Source organism: Caloenas nicobarica, chromosome 3, assembly GCF_036013445.1.
Source record: "Caloenas nicobarica isolate bCalNic1 chromosome 3, bCalNic1.hap1, whole genome shotgun sequence".
Taxonomy (NCBI): domain Eukaryota; kingdom Metazoa; phylum Chordata; class Aves; order Columbiformes; family Columbidae; genus Caloenas; species Caloenas nicobarica.
This window is the reverse complement of record NC_088247.1, coordinates 44204071-44230482: the sequence shown is the minus strand read 5'-3', so window position 1 is coordinate 44230482 and position 26412 is coordinate 44204071. Positions and strand designations below refer to the sequence as shown.

General features: G+C 34.9%; 1 protein-coding gene across 2 annotated transcripts in view; it reads left to right on the top strand.

Annotated features, from left to right (window-relative positions):
• Nucleotides 1–26412, top strand: part of ASCC3 (activating signal cointegrator 1 complex subunit 3) — a 267227-nt gene that overhangs the window by 189645 nt on the left and 51170 nt on the right. For both annotated transcript variants that reach the window (XM_065631955.1, XM_065631954.1), the window contains exons 23-33: nt 2222–2320; nt 2800–2968; nt 4855–5075; nt 6471–6556; nt 7956–8122; nt 8260–8405; nt 8513–8633; nt 10624–10766; nt 20610–20747; nt 20849–20969; nt 24449–24581. In XM_065631955.1, the coding sequence (XP_065488027.1) occupies nt 2222–2320; nt 2800–2968; nt 4855–5075; nt 6471–6556; nt 7956–8122; nt 8260–8405; nt 8513–8633; nt 10624–10766; nt 20610–20747; nt 20849–20969; nt 24449–24581 (1544 nt within the window). The remainder of the gene's footprint in view (nt 1–2221; nt 2321–2799; nt 2969–4854; nt 5076–6470; nt 6557–7955; nt 8123–8259; nt 8406–8512; nt 8634–10623; nt 10767–20609; nt 20748–20848; nt 20970–24448; nt 24582–26412) is intronic.

Genomic DNA, 26412 nt, shown 5'->3' with positions numbered 1-26412 from the left:
TTTAAAAAGCTATTCAGAAGAAGACTATAGAAACTTAATACATATAGCTGTAATTGCTACAAAAACTAGTTGCCAAAAAATTCCATTCAAAGAATGGGAGTAGTCAAATACAATCAGAATATTAAAAATTTTAATCCTACACTTAACTGAAATACTGTGCTTGGCTCACATTTCATGGTTTTAAGACTGTTCCTTTACCAGGATACTTACTTCTAGAATGATCTTATCACTAGTTTTGCACTTGCCTTTCCAAAGGAAAGGAGATATGTTTTGGTAGCTGCAAGATATGACATTATCTTGATCCTTAGTGGCTGCAGCCCTGAAGTTCAGTAAAAGCATGTGAGCCGTATCGCAGTGGAAAATTCTTACTAAATTGCTAGAAGCAAATGACTATAAACATATCCAGACAGAGCAAGTAAGCCCTAACTGCAGCCAGGAGGAGTCCAGCAGAAATACATAATAATGCAACAAGTATTAATTATCATAGACTCATAGAACAGTTTGGGTTGGGAGGGACCTTCAAAGGTCATCTAGTCCAACCCCCTGCAAGGAGCAGGGACATCTTCAACTAGATCAGGTTGCTCAGAGCCCCGTCCAGCCTGGCCTGGAATGTTTCCAGGGGTGGGGCATCAACCACCTCTCTGGGAAACCTGTTCCAGTGTTTCACCACTCTCATCGTAAAAAATGTCTTCCCCATGTCTAGCCCAAATCTCCCCCCGCTTTAGTTTAAAACCGTCACCCCTTGTCCTATTGTAATTATCTGAGTCATATATCAGACATGCAGTTTTAGGGCAATGGTTGCCCAAAATACAGGTATGTGTCGGTTCTTAAGAGCTCCCCAGAGTTCTTGAGAATCACTGCTGGAGAGCATGTTGTGTTGCCTGCTCCCACATTGGCCTTCTTTCCCCATGCAGCTTTGTCACAGGACTCTCCAAAACTAAGATGCTCTTACAGTTGAAGATAAAATTTCTGAGCTTTGAATTTTATCACTTTTCTTAATTCTTCTTTCCTCTCTTAAATTCTCCTAAACCCCAAGGAAGTAATAGTTTCACTGTAAGTTTTCAAAATGTCACCTGCAGTCACCTGTGTCCTTTAGTTTCACTGCTTCAGTTCCCAGTGAAGCTGCTAATGAAATTCAAATGTAATGAAAATGAATGACGGTATCTTTACTGTCTATCTACTTATCTATTGTGCAACTGTGTTAAAAAAGAAACAAAAGCACCTTAGTTCTATTCTTGGTGCACATTTTTGTGTACAGGCTGTTTTCCAACACATACACAATAATAAATTAGGCTGAAAATAATGTGTTGTGCGAATCAATACCAGATTCCTGTAGTGTTAAAATTGCCATTAAAAGCAACTTTGTCTTCATACTGGTTTTGTATCTTACCACAGTCCTCATCAGAAACACTAGACATCTATGTGCATTTCACATTATGTCTCCCATGCTCCTTTACTATGCATTTTTCTTCTTTTCCTAGATACTTAAGTAAAATGCTTGCACATTTGAACAAGTCATTTATGTGGACAAAGAAACAAAAAATTTTAGCTGTTCATCCCACCTATCTATGATTTGTGGCTGGCATTGCAAAATAAAGTACACAACAAAGCAAACAAAAATCTGGGATGGAATAAAGTGTTGCCAGATGGCACGGGAATCATCAAGAGACAGCTTTGTTTCTGTTCTCCGCACTTCACCTGTAGCAAGGACTAGATCTACAGCCTTCTGAATCCACTTAATGTGTCTGTCCAGAGGAGAGGGGAAGAGAGAGAGGAGGAGAGAGCAATGTTACAATTCGGTGTCCAGTTTTTCCTGGGGGAATGTTTTTGGCTGAAGAATGAGCAGTGGGTAGCAAAAGACAATCCTCCATACAGAATGGAAAGACAGAAGTACAAGGAGGAAAAAGGAGAAGGAGTCCTTTTTTAGGAGCCTAGAGGAAACTCTGGGAGTTCGGTCTATTTTTAGACAGCGGAGGCACTAGCTTCAGTTGCATTTATATCATGTCCATTTATATTATACGTACCTTAAGCAAAATCTTATTGAAACATAATCTTTAGGCAAACGAATGTAATTAAAAATGTTATATTGCTCTTACCTCTGATTTTTATATTTCTATATACCTTCGTAAGCCTACATCATTTAGAAATATATCCAATGTACCCAGCAAATCTAGAGAACCTCTCTACAACTATAACAAAAATATCTTTGCTACTCTTAAAGGTACACGGCACCGTTGGAGAGCCCTGGTGGATTTGGGTAGAAGACCCTACTAATGATCACATTTATCATTCAGAGTACTTCATCATTCAAAAAAAACAGGTAATGTGTTTTATTCAGAATCTCATAGCGAGACAAAAATAAAGTTTGTGAGATGTGGATTTGTAAGGTCAAACAGTATTTTGCCTTAATCAGATTTTCAAATCAGTAGCACAACTTTCAGTTTCAGATGTACGTGATAAGCTTGAACTTCCACAAAGATGTTTTCTAATCTCAGATGTCTCTTTTTCTCCTCCTCCTTTGGTGGGACAGTTATTTCCAGCTGAAAAAAAGAAAGACTGGAATGGTTTTGTCTGTTAAAGATGAGGAGCCAGCCTTATTTTTATCTTTTGAAGTCCATGGAAACGAAATCCACTCCCAGTGGTGAAATATTTTTATAAAGATGTGAGCATTTTGCACATGGAGTTGCACACACACTTGATTGCTTTGTGTTGATAATGCTTATGGAAGTGAGGCAAACTATGATTTTTCAAGTTACTGATTTGTCTGTGCAGTAATTATTCTTTACATGTTTGCATTAGGTCATTACTAAAGAACCTCAACTGCTGGTGTTCACAATCCCAATTTTTGAACCTCTTCCTTCTCAATATTATATTCGAGCTGTGTCCGATAGATGGTTAGGAGCAGAGGCTGTATGTATCATAAATTTTCAACATTTGATTCTTCCAGAGAGACATCCACCCCACACAGGTAACTTCAAATTTGATCATTTTGTTTTAATTCGTCTTGGTCAAGGTGATTTTCCTTATGATATTGCAATAATTCTCTTAACTTCTGCTTCATTGTGGAAAAGTACATGGAATTTCACTTTGTGATATATTTGTTTTATTGAGACCATTTCTTCACTAACTTTAAAGCTCTCTAAAATTTTAAACTCCTGAACAAAAAGCATTTCATCTCAACCCAATACCACCATATTAGTTACTATAAACCATAGGAAAATTGAAACTGTCATATAAAACTAAGCAAATCTGTGTTACAGTATGCCTTAGCATTACACTTCTTCTGGACTGGTTAAAAATAATCTTAGAGTGGATGGTTGTATTATAAATGGCACTCAGCAAAGAAAAAAGTGAACAGGTAAAATGGTGAAAATATGAAACATTTTAATATTTTTACTAAAATAAATTCATCTTAGCAAGTGCTGTTAGAGTACCGAACATCACATTTCAACTTAGCACTGCTGATCAAGGCATGGCCTTCCCCTCCCCCTCCTTTTTAACACTTGGCACAGAAGCATATGTTTGTGTTTTGCTTCTTTTTTTCTGGATACATAAATTGCTTTATACATTCATTGTGCCTGATGTCATTGTAAAACCTTTCCACTGTAATTACATTTGGCTCATCTAGCAGTCTGTGAAGTGAGTGCCTTCAGAAATACTCAGTTCTCATACGGTGTTGTCCTTTGGCATGCATAAATTCACATGTGTTTGTGAAGTGTTTAGCTATTGTTATACTGTACCTACCCTGTCTGGAAAAGCATGTGTAACCTTTTTATCTAATTGACTGATCACTGACTACTATTCAGAAGAAACAGAAAGATATTTACACATCACCAGTTATGGAGCCTCTAGGATTTATGGTAATTGATTTCAATTCCCATCTGGTTCCCACTCAACAATGAAGTACATAGAGGCCCTGCTAGGCAAAAAAACCTTCCTTCTCCTCAACAGAGCCCAAGAAATCACAGTTAGAGTAGGAATGATAGAACAGCCATAAGGTATCAGTGAAAAGCATGTGAAGAATATTAGGTATCATTGCCTCAGTAGATTTTATGACTCCCATATCATACCTTAATGTGAAGCACCCTGAAAAGTCAATGAGACCTCCAGCCACAAAAAAAAAAAAATCCAAACTTCAAAGCAAGCATCTGCATAACAGAATCACTGCAGTCTCCTTAATTTGGTAGGATTCCAAATCCAATCTGGTTATATATATCATCTTCCAAATTCCACAATCTCTAATTGTTTGGATAGCAGATGCCCTCAAGATATATTGAGAATCATATATTGAGAGTCTGATTGTTTATTTGTTAAGATTATGTCTTTAATTACATGTTTAAAGGATTAGATGCAAAATGCAGTCGTACTCATCTGATTTGTATTACTCCATCAACTTAGAATCTCCAAAGAATCCTTCCTTCTTACATAGATCTTCTTGAACCTGAAATACACAGACTGTGCTGTCCTCCGACTCCACAGTCTTTTATCATAAGAAGCTGGACATAGATATAATCTAGTACAGTGAGTTTAGATCTTACTACAACTGGGTAAAAAGGAAACTGCTTTAAGAAAAAGGTTAATTTATACAAATGGCTGGTTCACAGCTATCAGAATACTAGCAACAGTACTTGCAGAGATATACTTCAGAGCTATAAAATAAACTTTTCATTATTCCTCATCAAAGTTAAAAATTACTCAAATGTGGACTCTGTGTCATATGAGATATTAAGTAAAACAATTTCCAAGGTAACTTGTTTTTCACTAAAGTATTGGTTAATATTTTTATCTTCATATTATAATAAACTGTGTTATGGCACCTCTTGTCATGCACTTATGATTATTTTGTTTTTTCAGAGCTTCTAGATCTTCAGCCTTTGCCTATCACAGCTTTGGGACATTGGGAATATGAAGCCCTGTACAAATTCACACACTTCAATCCTATCCAGACGCAGATATTTCACACACTTTATCACACAGACTGTAATGTTCTCCTTGGAGCTCCTACAGGTTCTGGAAAAACTGTTGCAGCTGAATTAGCCATCTTTAGAGTTTTTAACAAATATCCCACATCAAAGGTTTGTAAAATAGGATTACTAGAATCACTTTGTGTAGGCATGTTTTCAGCAATACAAAAGCCTAGAAAAAGACTATGGCAAACTGAATTTTGCTTTCTCCAATTTATACCTGCCTGGATACAAAATAGTACTTTATTATGTACATTATGCTTTATTTTCAACTTTCTATATTAATCAGTGTGCAATGAGCGTTAAATCTAAGAATATGACATACAGGCTTGCTGGATTTGCCTTTCTGTACCTACCTGCATTTCCTGCTTTAATATCTATCTACAGGCAGTAGTACTGTTTTGTAGCTATTATTAATAGTTCCCCTCCATGTGAATACAACTAGCCCAGTCTCTCTCTTTTTAAACAAATAAGTTGCTATTAATTACTACAAGCGGATTTTCTGTTCTAACTTCCCCGTGTTATATTTTTTAAGTTGGCTAAAAGCTGAACATCTCAGCTTTTGGGGCTTTGTTTTAAAAGTGAATATGTATCTCTGTCTTGACCTAGCCATCTTGTCTTAGCCACATTTTAGCTTTAAAGTCTTTGGAAAATATATTTGTGTCTGTGAGATTTAACCAAAGAGTAACCTTTGAAATTAACAGAAATCATGTATGTAAATCCCTTATTCATCTTTGAAATTTCAATATCATCATGTAATTTGTTAGTCCAAGCGAGGTAAACAAGACACTCATACATTTTCAGCTTATCTGTTAGATTTACAAAACAGCTAATTCTCAAAGGAATATATCTTTTAGGTTTTAATAAAGCTGAAAACCTGTCTATACATTTTAAAGAATATATGTGAATTCTTCATCTAGCAGTTTCTTCACGTTCAAAAGCTTCAGAATATTTAACCATAAATCTGTAAATAAATGTTGTTTCCACATGTCAGAGTATTTTCCCCTGCACAGCAGACTTGTTTGAGGAAAATATTGTGACATTTTGCTTAAAATAATCAGCTTTCTAATTTAATTGGTAATGTTCTAATAATTTAACGACATAACTACAAGTCAAGTAAGATACTGCTTGCTGGAAATTCTGATTATTTCTGTTCTAGGATGTTAGCTCACAGATTTTATAGTCCTGGCAAAAAATGGTATTATTTGTAGAAGTGGGTTTTGTTGTTAAATGCTATGATAAATACTTCCATTTCAATAAATTCTTCTTTCTCTTTCTTAATTTATTTGCTTGTTAATGGCTCAAGAAACAAAGCAGTATCTTGAAGTGTTAAGTCTGTTTTAGATATAATCCTCTTGTAGGTCATTTAAGGAACTCCGGATTTAATCATTTTCTAGGTAATGAATATGTTCAAATCCCACAAGTATTAAATAATTGTTTCCTTATAGGTACACTTTAATAAAGGTTTCTTATTTAACTTCTGGTTTTGTGACTTTTCTTTTGCAGGCAGTGTATATTGCGCCCTTAAAAGCACTTGTTCGTGAAAGAATGGAGGACTGGAAAGTTAGGATTGAAGAAAAACTTGGTAAAAAGTATGTTTCTCCTTACCTAGTCAGAGAAATGAGATGCAAAAGAACAGCCCATCAAGTATTAATAAAATCTACAGAATACTTTTGAGTATTTCAAAATAGGTTTTGATTGTATACTATCCTTCAAATTTCTAGTACTTAAAAAATAAAAAATACTATCACCAGTCATTGTAGTGATGGCAAAATCAAAACTATAATGGGGATACACTTTGATACCCAGCTATTTTCACTCTCATTACTTGCCAGTATAGCAAATATGAAGCTCAGATTTCTCTCTGTAATATCCTTGGAAATTGAAATTGCAGTCCAAAATAAGCTTTCTTTAGAAACCTCAGCTATAAGGAACTTAAAGGAGTTGTGTGAACTGTATCCTAATATTCATATATTGTCCTTCATATATAAATTAGATATAATTTTATTTCTTGGTAACATTAGTATCTTGCTGATCTTTCCTTTCCTATATGTAGCTTTTTTTTTGTGCATGTTAAAGGTCAAAGCACACCACAGGTTTCAATAGGTGCTACTCTGCATACATTACATTACCAGTGAGATTCCTGCTATTATTGTAGCAGTGATATATTAGTTGGCTTTTTTTGTTGTTGTTGTTGCTATTTTAATGCCTTGTGAGAGGAGATTATTGCCTCATAATTTTAAAATATTTTCAGGCAATATTTCCTTTTTGAAATTTACTCTATTACTTGTGACTGAAATTTTGAACAGAAGATACACATTACTTTGAAGAATTTTTCTTAGATGTTCAACTGGATGTGGAATGTGTTATAGAATAGTCAAAAATCCATTATGTTCACTCTAAAATGATGGATTGTCTCAAATGCTGTTTGTAGAACTTGAAAGGATAATAAGGCAATCAACTGGAAAAACTCTGCTAATTTTCCCAAAAGAATGACCTCCGGATAATTTCTGCTCCAGTCTTAATGGGACTTCACCAACAGATGCAGATAGACTGCAGTCTAACCTCCCTATTCAAACCAGAGATCTATGCAGAACAGCAGGCAGCAACTTGGTAGCTTTCTAGAAAGCCTTCATCCTGGCTTTGACAGGATGTTATAATTCACATTGTATCATACTAATATTCTTATATCATCTTCATTTTGAAAAATTAACCATAGATGGTTTGAGACTCATATTCACCCTCCCTGTATGGTTTTGCTGAGGAAGGGTATTTGGTGCTTATGTGGTGTTTGCTAGGAAAACCAAGAGACAAGTTTATTTACTTAAAATAATTTTTGAAATCCTGTTAAAAGCATTTGACCAGAAACAAAAAGACTTTGTTTGATTTTGTTTCTTCTCTCTGTTGAGAGTTAATGTTTAGGAGTTAATACTTGAACATTAAGATGTTCTAGAGCTTTATAAAACCAAGCCACCGTCTTTTTGATTACAGGGTTGTAGAGTTGACAGGAGATGTGACTCCTGATATGAGAGCTATTGCACAAGCTGACCTGATTGTTACTACCCCAGAGAAGTGGGATGGTGTCAGTAGAAGCTGGCAGAACAGAAGCTATGTTCAGAAAGTTTCCATCCTTATCATAGATGAGATCCATCTGCTAGGTGAGCATGTTTTGTTATTTTTATTCAGACTCGTTGCTAAATTTGAAAAAGTGTGCTGGTACTTATGACAGGAATATACTTGTTGACATCTGACCTCTTCTTTTTCTCTGTTTTTCAATGGACTTTTTATTTACTAGGGGATGAGAGAGGCCCAGTATTGGAAGTCATTGTGTCTCGAACAAACTTCATCTCATCTCACACAGAGAAGCCTGTAAGAGTAGTTGGTTTATCCACTGCTTTGGCAAATGCCAGAGACCTTGCTGACTGGCTAAATATTAATCAGGTACAAAAATGTTTCAGAAAATGGTTTTGTATTTTTGCTGCAGAAAAACAAAATAGCAATTTGTAAGATAATTCAAGGTTAAGTTTGGAAAAAATGTTTACTTGTAGATGGGTCTGTTCAACTTCCGACCATCAGTACGCCCTGTTCCACTGGAGGTGCACATTCAGGGCTTCCCTGGCCAGCATTACTGTCCTCGCATGGCTAGCATGAACAAACCTGCATTTCAGGGTAAGCAACGAGCTCCTAGACCTTTTCCTACTTTCAGTAAAAGGAAAAAAAAAAAAAAAAAACGACTTTGGACACTTTACACAGTTCATTTGCAGCACATTTACAACATGTGTTACTATATGTACTCTTGGCATGTATGGGGGAATCTGCTAATGGCCCAAAGCTATTTGTCTGAAACATAAAGTGTGCTGCAAATGCAACATATAACAGAGGAATGTAATGCATTTAGAACAGAAGAATAAAATTATTGCTAATGAAGGGGAAATAAAATGTGTTTTCTCTTAGTGTTTGACACCATAAAGAAACATTTGTGTAAAAATATTTGAAATTTAGAAAGTCATAAAAACATTCATATTATCAATCTGCTGAGGTATTTTCATATGGACCACTGTATGTAAGCATTAAAAAAATTGTGAAGAAGTTGCAAGTCAAGCTAACCTCCGATAATTCTAGTTTCAAAGCTATAACCATAAAATTCAAAATTTGTAGTGCATCCAGATATGCCTCTGTTTTCAATTTTTTATTCTTAACAAAGCTGGCAAGCAGAATAGATATAAGAAAAACTCTCGTATTTTACTTAAACGTGTTTTGTTTTGGTTACATAAGGAATATTTATTATATCAATTAAAAATAACATCCAAAATAAATTTTGTCATGTGAACTGCTGTTGATTGTGAGGTGACATTTGTGAGGTGACTTTTTAGCTGCTTTAATTAGCCTTATGACAGAAGCAAAGTATTGATTGTGGACTAGAGACCAATCTTGACAGCTCAGATTATTTACACCTCCACAAGAGCATTGTACGAAAACACTAATGAACAATAAATCTGTCTTGGGCTGTTCTGCCACACCTGTTCCTGAAGCAACAAAAATCCATTAGATGCTGGGCTTTTAAAATATATAGATATATTGGCATATATAGTTGTAAGGTATAAATACACATAAATTACCCTATTTCAATAATTCCACAACTGCATAGTATGTGTATATAGGAGCACTTGCTGGGTAGTATTCATGAACTGGGGAACAATATGTGATGGTGGATAGCATGAAATAGTTTTCAGAAATCAACAATGCATAAATTTAATTGCTAGAATGAGAATTACATGAGAAAACACACGAATGGATTTATAAGGGGTTTAGAGAGAGTATTTGAAATTCTACGTACACCTGTTTATACTTCTAGTGCTTGTTGATGTTAGGAAATCTGTAGACATATGATTTATTGAGGGCTTTTTCACCACTTGTTTGACATGATATAGTCAAGGTTATTTTAGCATTTCCATGGCCATATTTATTCCTGAGACCATAAATGTCTGCTGCAACCCAAAACTTTTCAAACATTTGCTGAGCAAGAAAAAGCTTTTTAAAAAAGTCCTAAAACATAATTGGTTTAAATATATCAGAGTAATTAGCAAATAACAGAAACAAAGTTATTTGGTACCATAATGCCCACCTTTCTCAGCAGCTATTGAAAAGCTGCTTTTTACCTTTTCTGGTTTTGGTAGATTGTAGTGAAACTTTGCAGGCAAACAGGAGTTTATGCAGCCTGAGCTCTGGGTCAGGCAGAAAGCAAGTTTTGGACCTTGATGGCACTTAACCTGAGACAACATATCCCAATAGGGTAGAAAAAATGTAACATAGTTATTAGGCTGAGAGAGAGCAGTTCACAAGCTTTGAAGTGTAGAAAGCTTGTCCGGGTTTTGCGGTGTTTTGGTGCATTTATTTTCCCTACCAACTTCTCTTAAATTTTTAGCTTACGATGATCACCGAAGTAGCAGGGCAAATTAACTCAGGCTCAGCTAAGCATAGTTATATGATCTTTAATTCATTACGTGTTCACCTCAGTTGTATCTATCTAGCAGAAAATAAGTATATGTACCTGTGTATCATCTGCAGAAAGGTCTATTAGCTGGCTAGGTATTGCAAAGAGAAATTCAAATTTTTGTCATTAAAGGGCCTAATTCTCAAGTTCTGTTTTCCTCAACAGCAATTCGGAGTCATTCTCCAGCCAAGCCTGTTCTTATTTTTGTGTCATCCAGACGTCAGACAAGGCTTACTGCCTTAGATCTGATAGCTTTCCTAGCCACCGAGGATGATCCCAAACAATGGCTGAAGATGGATGAAAGAGAGGTAGAATCATTTTACCTGCATTATTTGTGCTCTGCTTCTATTTTATTTATGTTTGTTTGAAAAGAAAATATATTGGAAACAGAAGAGTCATTTGAGGGTAGATCTTGAAACAGCTATGCTGAACGCAAACTTTTACCTTTGTTTTTCCTGCATATCTATTATTAATGCTAGTTCCATTGTCTCAGGCAACATATATCACATGATACAAGTCTTTGATACAAATATAAGACAAGGAATAAAAGAAAGAGGACTAGTGTTCTTTAAAGTTTACAGCTGGAAACTTGTGACATATAGATGTTGAGCTGGAATTTAAACCAAATCTTTTTCATTGTTTTAGGAGCAAAATCATCCTTCTCATACAATAACTCTGTGTAGAGGGTTATGTATATGTATATATATAAATATGGGTGTATATATGTACATATGTATATACATGTGTCTCTCCATGTGTATTCATACATGTATATAGATAGATACACTGCAGAAGCAATGCTTTAGGAATGCTTCAGTCTTGCATGTCAATGAAATAAATCAATTTTATAAAAAAATAAGATAACTTCTGCCCATACCTCTGCTATAAGAACATAAGGATTACAAAGTCAAATACTCAGATGTTAAGCAATGCTGCAGTGAAGGTTTGACTTTTTGGTTTTTTCAAGCAATATAATCTTTAATTACATTTTCTTGTATTGTTTCTAAAAAAGTCCTTTCGTTTATTGCAAAACATGAATGAAGGTCAAATAATAAACAACCGTTCAATATTCTGTTTCATCTGCATTCTTCAAAATGGGTACTAGATTTTAGTTATGCACTCAGTTCTGCACCTACTCTGAATACAGAATTATTTATTTCCTTCTGGACTAATGGTTCTGATTGTAGCATATCATTGCTTCAAAACAATTTTTTTTGTCAGTGTTCAAATTTCATCGATTCTGGAAGTTAGCTTTCTCTAATTTTTGCAGACCTTCTGCATAGGAATTTCTGGGATAATACAGGGCCAAAACAGCAAAATACATGACCCATAAATACAAGGTCCAAATTGAGTATTGTGTGAATATTTATATATCAACAGTTGTATGAATAATTATACAATTGTATACCAAAAATTATATGTCAAAAAGTTTCGGTTTCTAGGTGAGATTATTTGATTTTGTTTGCTCTTTCCAAAAAAAAATGAAGTGTGATTTTTCTGAGATAAAGCATAACATCCGTATCCTTCCTCTTTTGGATGGATTATAAAAGAGACAATTCTTGGCTGATAAACTACTACTACTAAAACATATCTCAATTTGATGCTACTTTTCCTAACCGTATGACCTCTATTTAATGTTTTCTTGATCATAACAGAAGCTTTTCATATCAAAATTATTAGTGCGTAGTACCCTAGTACCTTGTGCTAGTTTACTGTATTAACCTCACCCACAATTAGAATATGCAGCATGCAGCTTGCCCTAAATGACTTTCATTAATTATGGAGAGATTCCTTATGTCCTGTGACCCGCTACTGTCCTTTAAAAAACTGTAACTAAAGCTTCTTCACTTGCTGGAAAAGGGTTTGCTATTGGGTACCTTTAAATTTCCTGTGTTTCAGAATGTACCTCTGAAGGTTTTGAAAGGGGAGCCAAAAAGGACAAGCAGACTTTTCATTTATTGGTTTCATAACATTTGCATATGATTTCTATTTGAATTAATAAGCTCAATGTTTGGAGCATAAAATACCTACTAAGTTATTCAGTCCCGATTACGTAAATACAAAAGACCGAGGATTAAGCCTTAAGCTGTCATGTTTTACCACTATTGTGTAGAACACAATTGTGTTTGAAGTACACACAATTTCAAGGGGACATTTCTTGAGGTAATTTTGTGACTAGTTTGTAGTTTTGTGTTTTAAGTGAGAATGATTCGTCTGAGTTTCATTTGACATTGAAGCAAAGGACAAAGCTATAGTACTGCTATATAGAGGTAGTGTATGTACTGGTTAATTCTTGACCCATAATATTTTTTTAATTGAAAAATTCTAAATTCAAGTTATATTAAAGTCGAGCTCGGACTAGGTAAATAGACTAAATTCTCTTCGTATATACTATAGCATTTGTAAGTTTTAAAAGTAGAAATAGTGAATACTTAGTTCATAGTAGGTATTACCTACTTTATAGTAAGTATTCCATATCTTAAACACTTGCCCAGGTATTTCAAGTGTTTCTTATTTCCATATGAGAGAAAAATGGACCAGTTAGAAGAAATAAATGGTGGTTGTCTTTAAACAACATATTTGTTGCCTGTCACTTTTTCACATTTGTTTTTTTTTGCCAACCAGTGTTCCTTTAGGGGAACTTACAGACAAATGACTACTTTCAAAGCATTCATAATTGTTAATTGTGAAGTATGTTAAGATATAAGAGATTTTTCATAAGTGGGTGGCATACAAAGTTTACAAGCTTTACAACAGGCCTTGGCATTTTTCTTCATTTGGCCTTATTTGTATGACATTAATTTTGATTGACATAAGATTCCTTTGAGAACTTATTGGTTAGATTTGTTTAATGGTATAATTGGTTTTGCTCCATGATGGCCAAACATTAGTCTATATTTATGTTAGCTTCCTAGTGGGTAGACTTCATAAGGTTTTTAAAATGCTGTAAACAGTGCCATCCATAGTAACATCTGGAATACTGATATTGAGGTAGAGACAGATTCCTACAACCATTTAAAGTGATTTTTCTCTCTTATACTGCATAACAGCTTTTCTGCAATGGTAACAGAGAGATTTGGGCCTTGTGGGGGAGGGATTGGAGTTGGGGAGAGAGACCAATACTGGTCTTCGGTACCTTTTTATCAGCTATACCATCATCTTAGCATCCTTCATCTTTTCTGTAGAGATTCTCCCCATAGTGGTAGCGCCAAACCAGGCTCTCATTTGCAGCATGTGGAGGGTTCTGTTCACAAAACTCCAGACTACTTCTTTTCACCAGGGAACAGGCAGATCCACCCCCATCTCTGCCACTCAGCTCCACGTATCAAATTCAGGCAGTATTTCAATCAATTTTATTTCAAAGGACATGAACTTGTATGAAGCTTCTGGAGTACATATTTGTATGTACAAATTGTGTATAGAAATGACCTTTCAACCATTGCCACCAAAGTAGACAACAGCATACCTAGATCACGGCAGAATCATACAAGATGCTCTTTCCCTCGAAGGAGTCAGTAGTTTTAACAGGTGCGAATGAATTATAGTCGAGAAGGAATTTTGTTCTACATCCATCTACTCAAAATTTGTATTACAGGCAGCTCCATTCGGTTTTGGAGATGATTCTTCCTGGATGCTTTCTTTGAATTTCATATCTGATGAAATCATGTCTGGTGGTTTCCTGTTCATACCCATGTTCCTACAGTATTCAGAAAGTTGAGATAGCTGTCAGTCTTCATAAGACTGAACCATACTTGATGAAAGTTGCTGATTCTAGTACTGATAAGTTTTCCAGTTCTACTGGACCTGTTGTTGCACAATAGTTAGATCTGTTTAATAGATTCTACCCAACTTAGTTTCAGGCTATTTGCATGCTTTTTATGAAGAAATGTCCACTCAAATGTCTCATGTCTAGTTTGGTTTGAGCAAGGAGGCCTCTAATGATGCTGAAATACTCTACTTATTGAGGTTTGTAGCTGATAACTTCAAAGCTCATCCCTGCATTTCCCAACTCCTATGTGTAGCACATGCAGAAGTCCTTCAGGATTTTAGCAGAACTGCCACAGTTTGCCCAAAGTAGAGTATAAGTGCACAGTCTCTTGAAGGAGAAAGGTTACCTGTTTTAGAGCCTTAGAGGTGAGGTTTTTTCTTTTTCTGTAAGGTGCATTGTCCATACACGTTCCAAAATGAGCTCTCTATCCATCTTAGGATTTGCAGTCCCAACATAAAGTTTATTTTTCACCAAAGAGTGAAGAAGCAGCTGAAGCCACCTTCCTTGCAATTTGTGGTACTTGCAAGGACTCTTCAGCAGATGTCACTCTGTAGAGATCGTCCTAGTTATTCTTATGAGGCACAGGTGCATCATAACAGAAATGTGAATAGCCAGCACATCTCAAAGAGAAGACTGCCTCTATAAATTCAGTAATTCTTTATTTCTTTTCGTTGTTCACTGATGCCAATATACCAATGGGAAGAAAAAAAAAAAAAAGGAAAGAAAAGAAAGAAAACCTTATGTTTACTCTGCTTTTTTGTGTAATCATGAGATGATTTTTAAATATAAATTTTCTAGCTCAAATTGGAATTTGGAGCTGTCAGCCAGGACTGTCCCATTCAAGCTTGTGACCCACTACTTCTCTCGTTAAAAGGGACAACAGCTCAGATTATCCTTTTGGAAACAGACAGTGCCACCAGTTTGTGGTGGTAAGCTTGGGTGAGATGGATTATATTGTTCTACATTAAGAACTGACTAAAGAGGAACAAGTCCTTCCCTTTCAGAAATTGTATTTACATCTGTGGTGGCAGCAGATGCTGGAATCTTTTTACAAAATAATTTATTGGAATCAAGTTTTCAGTTTATTTTTCTCTAATGTTTTTACTGTTTTTTGTTTTTAACCTAAAACAAAAGTACAAAGTAGTATTTATTGTTTACTGTTTGAAGTTAGAATGCAGTTCTCACCAGCAAACAAACAGGGTGTTTTCTTATTTGGTTTTGTTTTGTTTTGTGTTTTAAATAAACTTATTCCCTGGCCAGATACTTGGATTATATATAATTTTTTTTAAATATGTATATATTTACAGTGCAAGGACTGAGAAGAAATGTACTCATGTGCACAGCTTTAACTTTAACCAAAATTATTTTTGCATTCTGCTTTGTGCATCATTTTACCATCTGCGTCTTGTTAAGACTGTTCTTTATGAAACATCTAGAAATAACTAAAATCTCTTAGCACAAACATACCTACTGTAATTTAATTCAATAGCATCCACACCAGGCAATAGCCAGCTTCTACTGAATTCTAGGACACTTGAATGAAGGGCCATCATTGACTCCAAAAGAATGAATCAGGCCCGTACTGATTTTGTGATATGAGAGATTTGAGTGTGTAAACATGCGTGAGCTAATTATGGATTCGTATATGTGTTCATACACTATGTGGAAATATGCATAGAAATATGCATGAAAGTGAATTAAATTATATCATATAGTTCTGTTTTGCATTGCTAAAAAAAAAAAAATCCCCAAAATTGTTGGGAAGACAAAAGATGACTTTTCCTTCTCTAACCTTTAAATCAAATAATCTGTTATCTCTGTGTTATTGTTCTGAGGTAATGCTGTGCTATAAAGCAGGAATTGAAGAGTCTGGTCTGTGTCATGAATTGGTATATTGCTGTCTTTTAGATGAGATTTTTAGTGTTAAATTTATATGTTTTAATAATATATCTCAACTGTTTAAGCCACATGTTAAAATGTTTCTTGAATAATCATATTTAAGGTGTTTTAGGCATCTCGTTTGTATGGGAGAGTTCTGGGCTATGAGCATGTCAACTCTTCATCAAAAATCATTTTATAAGATGAGCTTTTTTTCTGCCTTTAAAGATCAGGAGGGTACTCAAGAATGACTTCTAAGTGTTTCACTCATTATAGAAGTTCAACTTCCTTCTACAAGATGTTGTTTTTATGACACAAAAGTGTGTCGTAAAAAATTAACATTTAGTTATAACAAGGAGATGGTTTTATTTCACTTAACATCTGTAACAGATGTGAAATATGTAATTATTTTTGTAAAAGACTTCATAACTTTCACGATTCTTTTGTTTGGCACATCTTTCTTCTATTGGGCATTTTAGACAATTGATAAGCATTATTCAGTGGCATATGGTCTGAGTCTGACGTGCTTTGAAAAGAGTACAGACTACTAATAATGAGGATTCTGTGAAAATGGGAAAACCAGCACAACAGATATGCTTTGAGAAAGTATGGGTTTTTAGCATCTTGAAACAATATATCACACTCAAAGGGACAGAATTGGGCTGCACAATCTGTTAGCTCATTCTTGTCCAATCTGGTCTCCTCCTTTCTTTTGGAGCCAGCATTGTCATCAACTTGCTGAATTATACTCTGACTGGAATGTATTTCAGGCACAGGGTAATGTATCTACTTAAATGGAATCCTATCTTTCTACAAAAGCTTTTTAAGTATAATAAATTTAAAATATAAAAAAAGTTCTATTAGCTTAAAGTAAATGGTTCAACAGTTTCAATATGTGCAGGAACAAAGAAAATGACTACTTACTAGTTTGAGAAAAATCTAGCTTGTTCAGAGATTACAATATAAATAGTAGAAATACACTTTATGTTTTATAAGAAATATTTTGCAATGCTACTAGAGTCCCAAATTGGCTTTCGGGGTGTTTTGTTGTTTTTTTTTTTTTTTAATTAAAAGGTGGATGCCTAGTCAACCTAATGTTAGGAAAGCACAAGAGGTATTTTTGTTTGTTCATCAGAAAATCTGTGAAGGATGGCAAAACCATTTCCACGTGGGCTCAATCCTTCCTGTCTTTGAGTCCAGGGAAAAATCCCCCCTTGCATTAAGTTCCATGCATCGGTGTTGTACATTTTTGTCAGTACCATGCATATTTCCTTATGTTATTTTTAATATACTTATTCTGTTCTTAAGATAAAACATATTTTCTTTGCCCTTTTATGAGTTAACGTTACAGTTGTTTTCAAAAAGATGAACAGTAGTGAAGTTAAAACAATGCAGAAACATTAAATTTGTTTTATAGTCACGATGGTATGTCTCTTTCTGGATAATGAACCTATTAATTGTGCCATTATTTCTTAATAGAAAGTGATAATATTCTTATACTACACTGACATACGAGAGTAATATTTTTATATAAATTGTCATGAGAATTTTAAGCCTTGGATTGTGCCTGTGGGTAACATAGTTGTGTTTGTTACATTGATTTATGTGAAAGTAAGGGGTCAGCTAAAAATGACTAGGATTCCCTGCTGCTAAAATGACAAGATAGTGGTACATGCGCCAGCTCTCCTGCTAAGGGTTCTTCTGTGTTCCTGTGGTAAATTACACGGCTTTGCAGGTACGACTAACAGCACCACAGGCCACCGCTGTAATACAAGTCAGAGGGAAAAAAAAAAAATAACCACCACTGATTGTAAAAGCAAGAAGAACATCTTTTAATAAATTCCCAGCAGTGTGAATTCAGGATGTTTTATGCTGGCAGCTATATAGCGAAAAGGTTTAGTGCAGGTTCTGCACTGAAAATAACTTACACTGTAAAGCTGCATGTGCTGAAGGAGCAGTCTAATTGCTATAGACTAATCCAAATCAGCTAATTTGATCCCTGTTCTCTTCCAGAGGAACACAGAGTTTAGATTCATTATTTTCCCAATACCGAATTCTGCTTATGTGAATAATGAAATACATTTCATTGGAACTGGTTTGTTCCCTTCCATTAAAGACATAACTATCATAACATGATGACTTTTGGTGGGCAGGAGAGACACTAATTCAGCAATAGAATATCTTCCATGAATTTTTAATGCAGCAATTGAGAAAAATGTAAATGCAGTAATGGTTTCATTTATTTTTCTGATAGTTACCAGTGCCATTTTCTACTTTTTCATCTTAATTCCCTGTAAAATGTGTACATATAACTATTACTTCTCAAAGTGTCTATCTGAGCGTAAGGAGCCTGTGCAGTGCTAGTACCACTTCATAAATTCATAGGACAAAAGGCATTAATAAATTTGAAAATCTATTTAGTGGTGTATATTGATGGTCATAATTGTAGAGAAAACAGTGTACAGGTTCTCGTTTTATCGAGCTTTTTTTTTCATCTTAGAAGAAAAAATCTTTAAGATGGGTCATAATTCATGTTATCTACACAGCAGTCACATGTCTGCATGTTGACTAGAGAAATCAAAGGTTTGCTGATTGCATCTAGATAGATAAACTTTATCCTTTAACATATCCTCCTTTCATTCAGTTCTCTACTCTCTTCTACTTATCTACCCCTCTTCTTGTTTCCCTTTCCTAAATAGATTTATCCCCTCTTCACTTCTCAATTCATTGCTTTTTTCTTTCTGCTTCATTTCCTTTCAGTGCTGTATAGTCCTTTTCACTCTTTTCTTCTGTAAGCATCCTTTTCTTTTATACATGCCAGCTCAGTTTATACAACAATTCTGCCACGTCTCATAATATAGGAAACTCTCGGGAACATCCAGGCAACTGTGTTATGGGGGAAATAAAGTTTAGGAGCTTCCACTGAAAGATCACATTGATTGGACCAAGCTAAAACTTGAACAATATATTTTTAATTGGGTTCTGTGTTACTTCCATCAGCTCTGGTTCTGTTAGTCAATACTACTTCAACAAACAGACTTTTAAAAAATGCTTTCTAATTTGTTCTTCCTGACAAAATTGATTGATGTACAAAATCTATTTTGTTTGGGTTGGTTTTTTGTTAGTTTGTTTGAATCCTGAATATAGACTATTATATCCTTTGGCTTATTTGTACCTTCTTAAGGAGTTTTTTTATAACAGTAATGACATCAGCTACTTGGTTTTAGATATGTGAATAAATTTATTAACATTACGGTCTGAGAATTCTAAAACCCAAGAAACCTTTAGTGAAGATTACAATTCTGAACATAGAAGTGCAACACCTTAGAGTTCTAAGTGGAAATTAAAATATCACTGCAGTCATGTAGGTATCATATCTCAGTACTTTGAGATACTTAGTCCAAGATGAGACTGAATACTCAGTCCATATTCTTCAGTTACCCCGAGTAATTTGTTCTGCACTATTATTTTTTCTCTAAGCTTGGCTATACCTCCTAGGTTAACTGTGAATGATGCTGCCCATAAGTATGCAATATCATCATGCCACTGCTGGTGGCATCAGGAAACCACTAATAAGAGAGGAGGTTTGAAAGTTCCTGGCTATAATGATATTAAAATCACATAAAATAATAAATGGCCTTGGAAATGAAACAACAGAAGGAATGTTGAGGAGTAAAATCACTGAAGACAACAGAAGTTATAAAGCTCTTGCTTGTTATTAGTGAGGGGCTTTTCACAGAGGTCATCTGCAGAAATAAATGAGCTTATTACAGAATTTACTACTTGAAAATATATGGAAGAAAAATAGTTAAAATGATAGTAGTTAAAATGATTCCAAGTAGTCATTGACATAAGATTTGAAAAAAATAGTAATAGTAATAAAGAATAGCTTTTTGTCTGAACTTCTGAAAGTTTTAAATGAAGACACTTATTGCATGTTGGGTTTCACTACAGGATTTGAGTCTATAAATTACAAACAAAAAAAAAAGAAAATTTAAATTCATTTGCATTTCTGCATGTGAATACGAAACTTTTTTGATGCATAATACTTGCAGATTTATAAAACTGAAGAACTGTCTATGTCTTTTCACAGGCATTAGAGAGAGCCAAATTTAGTTTTCATGACTGCTATTATGTTACTGGTTGCACAGATTGGCCATGTTTTTATACCAGTTCTAACCGCTTTGATACTAGGGATTGCATTAAACAAACACAGAGCAGAACGCACAGCATTTGCCAGACCTGCCAAGATATTTTCAGCATTTTCATTTCCTTATCTGTGCTACTTAGTGTGTCAATAAAGTCATGTGCATTTTGTATTCCCCCACATCATTAATATAGTATTTTATTTTTTTTAGACTAAACCCAGACTGCTCAGAGACCGAAGCCTGTGTTTTCCTGTTTGTATAAACAGCATTGAGCAAATTATCCTTGCTGTTAAAAAAAAAAGTTTAAAATTTCTGAGTAATCTGTTTTAAATATGCAACTTTTCTTTCTGTTACAGATGAATGACATTATATTGACAGTTAGAGATTCAAATCTGAAGCTGACACTTGCTTTTGGAATAGGCATGCACCACGCAGGTCTGCATGAAAGAGACAGGAAAACTGTGGAAGAATTGTTTGTGAACTGCAAAATCCAGGTACACTTGTTCTTTGAATCCTGCCGTAATGACTTTTACATGAAATTTTAAAAGTTGGCTTTTTATTAGATATACCTCATTAATCTTTCTTTCTGTTTTAGGTTCTTATTGCCACAAGCACATTAGCTTGGGGTGTAAATTTTCCAGCTCATTTAGTAATTGTTAAAGGAACAGAATACTACGATGGAAAAACGAGACGTTACGTGGATTATCCCATTACAGGTACTCGCATAAGTTATGGCGATGCTCCTAAGATTGAAATGTATTTCAAGCATATGCAAATGATTTGAATTATTTAATAACTGATCACTGAAAATGCCTAATTTGGGCAGAGACTAGGAGTGCTGAGAAAAGCGTTTCTTTGTTTAATGCAAGTTGTAAGATTTTAGGTAATAATGAAAATGTTTCTGTTTTGCAAATCTTTTTTCATGCTAAATTCCTTTAATGTGTATCATCCGAAACAGACATGAAACAATTAAAGGGACAATATAAAGTCATATTTAGCTACCTAGTTAATTATATAAAAGGAAGTTTTCGTGCATGCAAATAATTTTTTTCATTTTTGAAACATTTTTTAAATAAAAACAGATTCTTAACAGTAAATGTAGCCATGTTTTGCGATGCAACAGTTGAATTACACATTTATGAGAACATAAATTTTAAACGTAGTCACTTGACAGTAAATTAAAAACCTTAACTAGCCTAGGATCTTCAGTGATGTAACTAATACTTCAAGTAAGTGATTCAAAAATAGGCAGCTGAATTAAATATTTGAATTTCTGGTTTGATACAGACTTTTATTGCTTTCTGGCTCTAGTAAACTCTACTTTTCATAAACCGTTCTGCAGCATTTTCAGTAAGCTTAAGAAAGTGAACCATGGAAGATCTTTCAGAGTTCAGACAGGGAGAATATTTGTCTGCATGGTACTAAGCTTGAAGAATGAGGACAAGCTAAATGTATTCCAGGTTTCCTGTTCTGTTTTCCCTTTCTCTTTTTGCACGAGAAATTTTACTGTTAAATAATCGTAGACTATGCTAGAGATGTGTACACCTAAAGACAACCTAAACGTTATTTGTAATGCAAATAGAGAGCTTGTGTCTTTTTAACCACACAACGTCTTTTTAGCAAGAGAAGCTTACTAATGAAAAAAGCTCAAACTGAAAATACTGCAGGAGTTACTGCTCCAAGTAACCCATCATGAAGCTTAATTTAGTGATTAGTGCTCTGCAGGAAACTTGGAATCCATTTCCAGACCAACTCTTTTATTCAAAGATTCTGGTGTGACCTGGGAGCTCAGCCATGCACACGTGCATGTTGTGACAGACTTCGGCTGATGTAAACTCAGTTCGAGCCGCCTCTGCAGAGAAGTCGTATCTCACTCGTCCCGAGTGGAAGAATAGTGACAACTGACTTTGTAACCGAATGCGAAATTGTGATGAGGAAAGAAATCAACCGAAGTTTTAAATTGTGTGTTGAATCTGTGGAGCTGCCAGAGGGAAGTAATGGAGAAAATAATATATTCCAAAGAAATCAGAAACTCCATAAGCATTGAAGAATTACTATGCCGTTTTAGAAATCTGTTGTACGAGTACTCACAGAGGCTTTAGGAAATGCTTATACTTTCACTCTTCATTGTTTTTTGAATTCAGGTGACTTGGACATTGGGGGTTGTTCGGTTCTTGAATTTTTAACAAGATGTTGGGGAAGGGATATATGGGAATACCACCATCTGCGATGGAAGCATTTAATAGTTTGTTGTCTGTATTGAAACAGAAAATGCAGATTCCTTACTTTGTGAAGAAACATGTGGTGTGGTTTGCTTAGAGCATTTTTATTTTTAACTTTCTAGAGAGTATTTATGCATCTGGAAGTTCTATGGATAGGTAATACAGTTTTGCAGCAGCAATAAAATGAAAATGTAATGAGTTTAATTTTGAAATACTTCCAAAATTTCACTATGCTGTCTTTAATACTGCCTTCAAGTAATGTCTTCACTGCTCCATCATGGTATAACTTGTTTTCTCCCTGCTGAATTTACCTTTCTGTATCAGAGATGCATGTGGCTCCAAGGAAGCAGCTGAAGGTAGAATGAATCATTCTGGAGTTTTCAGGAATTTAAAAATAAGTACAAATGCTTCTTGGAGTGAAGTCAGAGGTTTTGGGGAGGGCTTTTTCTCAGTTACCAGACATTTAGTCAGCCAGTTAGACCATATTTAACATTTCAGAAGTTTATTCCAGTGAGTAAAAGCGGCCAAGCAACATATAGTCAGTAAAGAAAATATTGGTTTTGGATAATTATGTAGTGGACATTGGCAAAAATACTTTCCTGACGCTTTTTGGTAAATCCATTTCCTATATGGTACTATGCATAATTTAATTCACCACATTAGAATAGCAAGAAGTTGTTTCGTCACCCTCTTGTGCACATACCTATTCACAAACATCGTTTTCAGACTAGTTTCATTGTACATTTTCATGTCACTCTTAAATTAACAAAAGGAATAAACTGATAAAAAACATTGCTGTCTATGTAGCTCATGGGTAGGCAAGTGAAAATGTGTTGCTAAAAACTGTTTGTCGTCATTGGGCTATTCCTCCTATCATTTCCCATTGCTGTATCCCGTTCTACACCTTCTGGCTTTTCCTTCCCCAACTGAGCCTTGGGCCAAAAGCTTATTGATTCTGAAGCCAAAGAAATGGCTTTTCAAAATGCCAAGTACTGCAAGCCACATGTTGTGCAAGTCTGATAGAGCTCATAGAGAATACACAAAACATTAAAAGTTTTAAAATAAAGATGTAAAACTTTCTTGTGAACTCTTTCCTATTGTTTCTTCAAAGTTAAATAGCAGTTGGAGGCACAAAAAAGGAATCAGAGCTCTGTTGAACAAGACACAAAACAACCTATGCAGATGCATTTCTCAGATTATGAGAAGACATGAACAAATAGATGATAAGCGTACTTATCTTGGTGGGCAGGTAGCAAGTTGAGTATGTGTTGTATAAATTAGTGTTTTCAGTATTTATAGAAATCATTAGGTAGTATTTGCAAGTAATGGCAGAGTAGGAGAGGTAAGCTTCAACTGTACCTGCTTTTAAATTGGTATATGGTGATCTGATACAGGGACAAGATATGATACAAAACCATCTCTACTCCAATGCTAATATCTAATATAACTTGTCCTGAAGTTTGAGTGGTAAAGGTCATAGCTGTCACTAGTTAGAATCTGCCTTTACCTCATTTCCTCTAAAATATTCAAAACCTAGGAAATCACATATAGCAGGAAAGTTTAAACAAGGAACTTTTACTATTGTGAAGTTAAATGCTTGAAAATTAGGAAATAATAGACTGTTGCCATTGTAAGCTTTATGAGTTCTCTTACTCATCATCTTTAATTGCCTATGATCAAACAACGGATGGATGTGGACTGGAAGGAGAGAAGAGAAAATTTATATTAGATGAAGCTTGGATTCTATTTCCGTGGGTGGTCTTCAAGTATGCAGGACAATACTCTCTGCCAGAAAGAAGTTCATCATAAACTTATCTGAGATGGAAACAAAAATTAGATGTGTCAAAACCAATAGGGCATACGAGGCCAAAGAAATCCAAAACTCCTGTATCGCACGTTGTACAGACGTAAATACATTTATTTATACATTGAAATGAATACATTTGTTTGATACATTATTGTCTCTTTGGCAGATGTACTTCAGATGATGGGACGTGCTGGCAGACCACAGTTTGATGACCAAGGAAAAGCTGTAATTCTAGTTCATGATATTAAGAAAGACTTCTACAAAAAATTCCTTTATGAACCTTTCCCAGTGGAATCAAGGTAAAGATATAGCAATCAGAAAAGGTGATCAAACTATCAACAATACTAGAAATGAGGGATACAGAAGAAGGAAACAAAATTCCTGTGCCAAATATCTCATAAATATTGGGGTCCTACAGGAAAATCATTTTCCAAAAAGTAGAAGAAAAACCCTTTCTTCCATAAGTTTTGAAGCACTGTTGAATTACTTAGTCCATTCCCAGATAAATACTACAAATGCTTCTCTGCTTCTGAGTGTTGTCTCAGACTTTTGTGTGAGAGCACAAACTGTTCTTCAAGACTAGTGTGTACAGCATGATCCTCAGAACCCTCTCTGAAATTCTGTGACAGATTCTTAATAAGAAAAAAATGGGTGAGTTTTTAGGACTTTTTCTTAGAATACTGGTACCCTTATAGATAGCACATTCTTCAAAATCTCACAAGTTCAAAAAGAAATCTGCATGGTGTAAACTATTACTAATACACTTCCAATGCATCTTTCACTTCAAAATTGCAGTATGTAGAAACACCACCTTTTTGCAGCCTCTCTGAACTTAGGTGTTAGAAAGTTTGCTGTCCAGCATAATGTAACACATGCCTTGGTTTTGATACTTATAATGTACTTAGTTGTTCAACAAGAAGCACAACTAGTTACGTCAGTCTCCTATAGATGCATGTTTTATGGAGGAATTCTCAGACATCTAATAAAGCATGAGCATTACTGAAAGCTTTTCTCAGTGATGAAGAATTCACAGTATTGTTCTCCTATGGAAACTGGATCCCTCAACGTAAGCACTAGTGGGAACTCTGACTGGTCAGGAAATTTGTAGGAGCTCAAGAGTGCTATCCACCTCTGAAATGTAGTTGAAATGGGCTGGTGTATTTGAAGGCTGATTTCTGTGGTGCACAGACAGACATACTATTTTTGCAAAAAAAAAAGAATGTGGAGACATGCACTTCATTTCCTTAGGAAACCACACTTTTCTTTTTTTAACATATAATTGCACTTAGCACAAAAGGCTAGGAGTTGCACTTCTTCAAAATGATAGCTAATAAGTCAAAAGAGCAGTGTCATTAAAATGTCGATGGTATATCCAGGCTGTATGGAACTAGCATAGACTAGGAAATCTCTCTATTCACTGGTAAGTGGTGTTTCTAAATAAAGAAATCGTATCTTCAGTATAAAAGTAATAATCATACCTTGTTCTTGTTTGGAATACTATAAATATTCTACGTTTCTAGTAGCTCATCTTGTATGTATGTATTTACTTCGTAGTTTGATATGTTCCATCTTTTACTATAAACAAAGAATGTTTGATAAGTTTTCAGATGAAGATTCACATATTAATAGCAATCTTGTTTAGTTCCATGTAGCTCGTGTTCTGATTAACTTTGAATTGTCTTAGTCTCTTTTATGACCAAGTATTTGAAGTTAAGAGGCTTCATAGCTTCAAAGAGAAACTGTTTGGGGGCTTTTGGAGGGTTTTTAGTTTTAGAATGCTCTCCCGTCTGTTCTACCAAAGAACAGATTTATCAGCTTTGTGTAGTATTTCCAATTTGTAAAATTAAACTTCATATTTTTTTAATTAAAATTTTTTTTCTAAAATCCATTGTCTATGTATTAGTTATAAGACTTGAGTACGCAACTCATATGACAGGCCTTGTGCTCTCACTGATCATGGGTCTGAAGTGCAGCATGTTAGAAGCAAAAGAGAAAGCATTCTTTATTATGGCATAGCTATTGAATCATCTGTCCAGTTTCTGACGGACAATCTGAGTAGAACGTCTGCAGTTCTTACCTTCAGAATCATGCGATCAGTGGTGTAGAGCAGTAACACAGCTACTCATACTA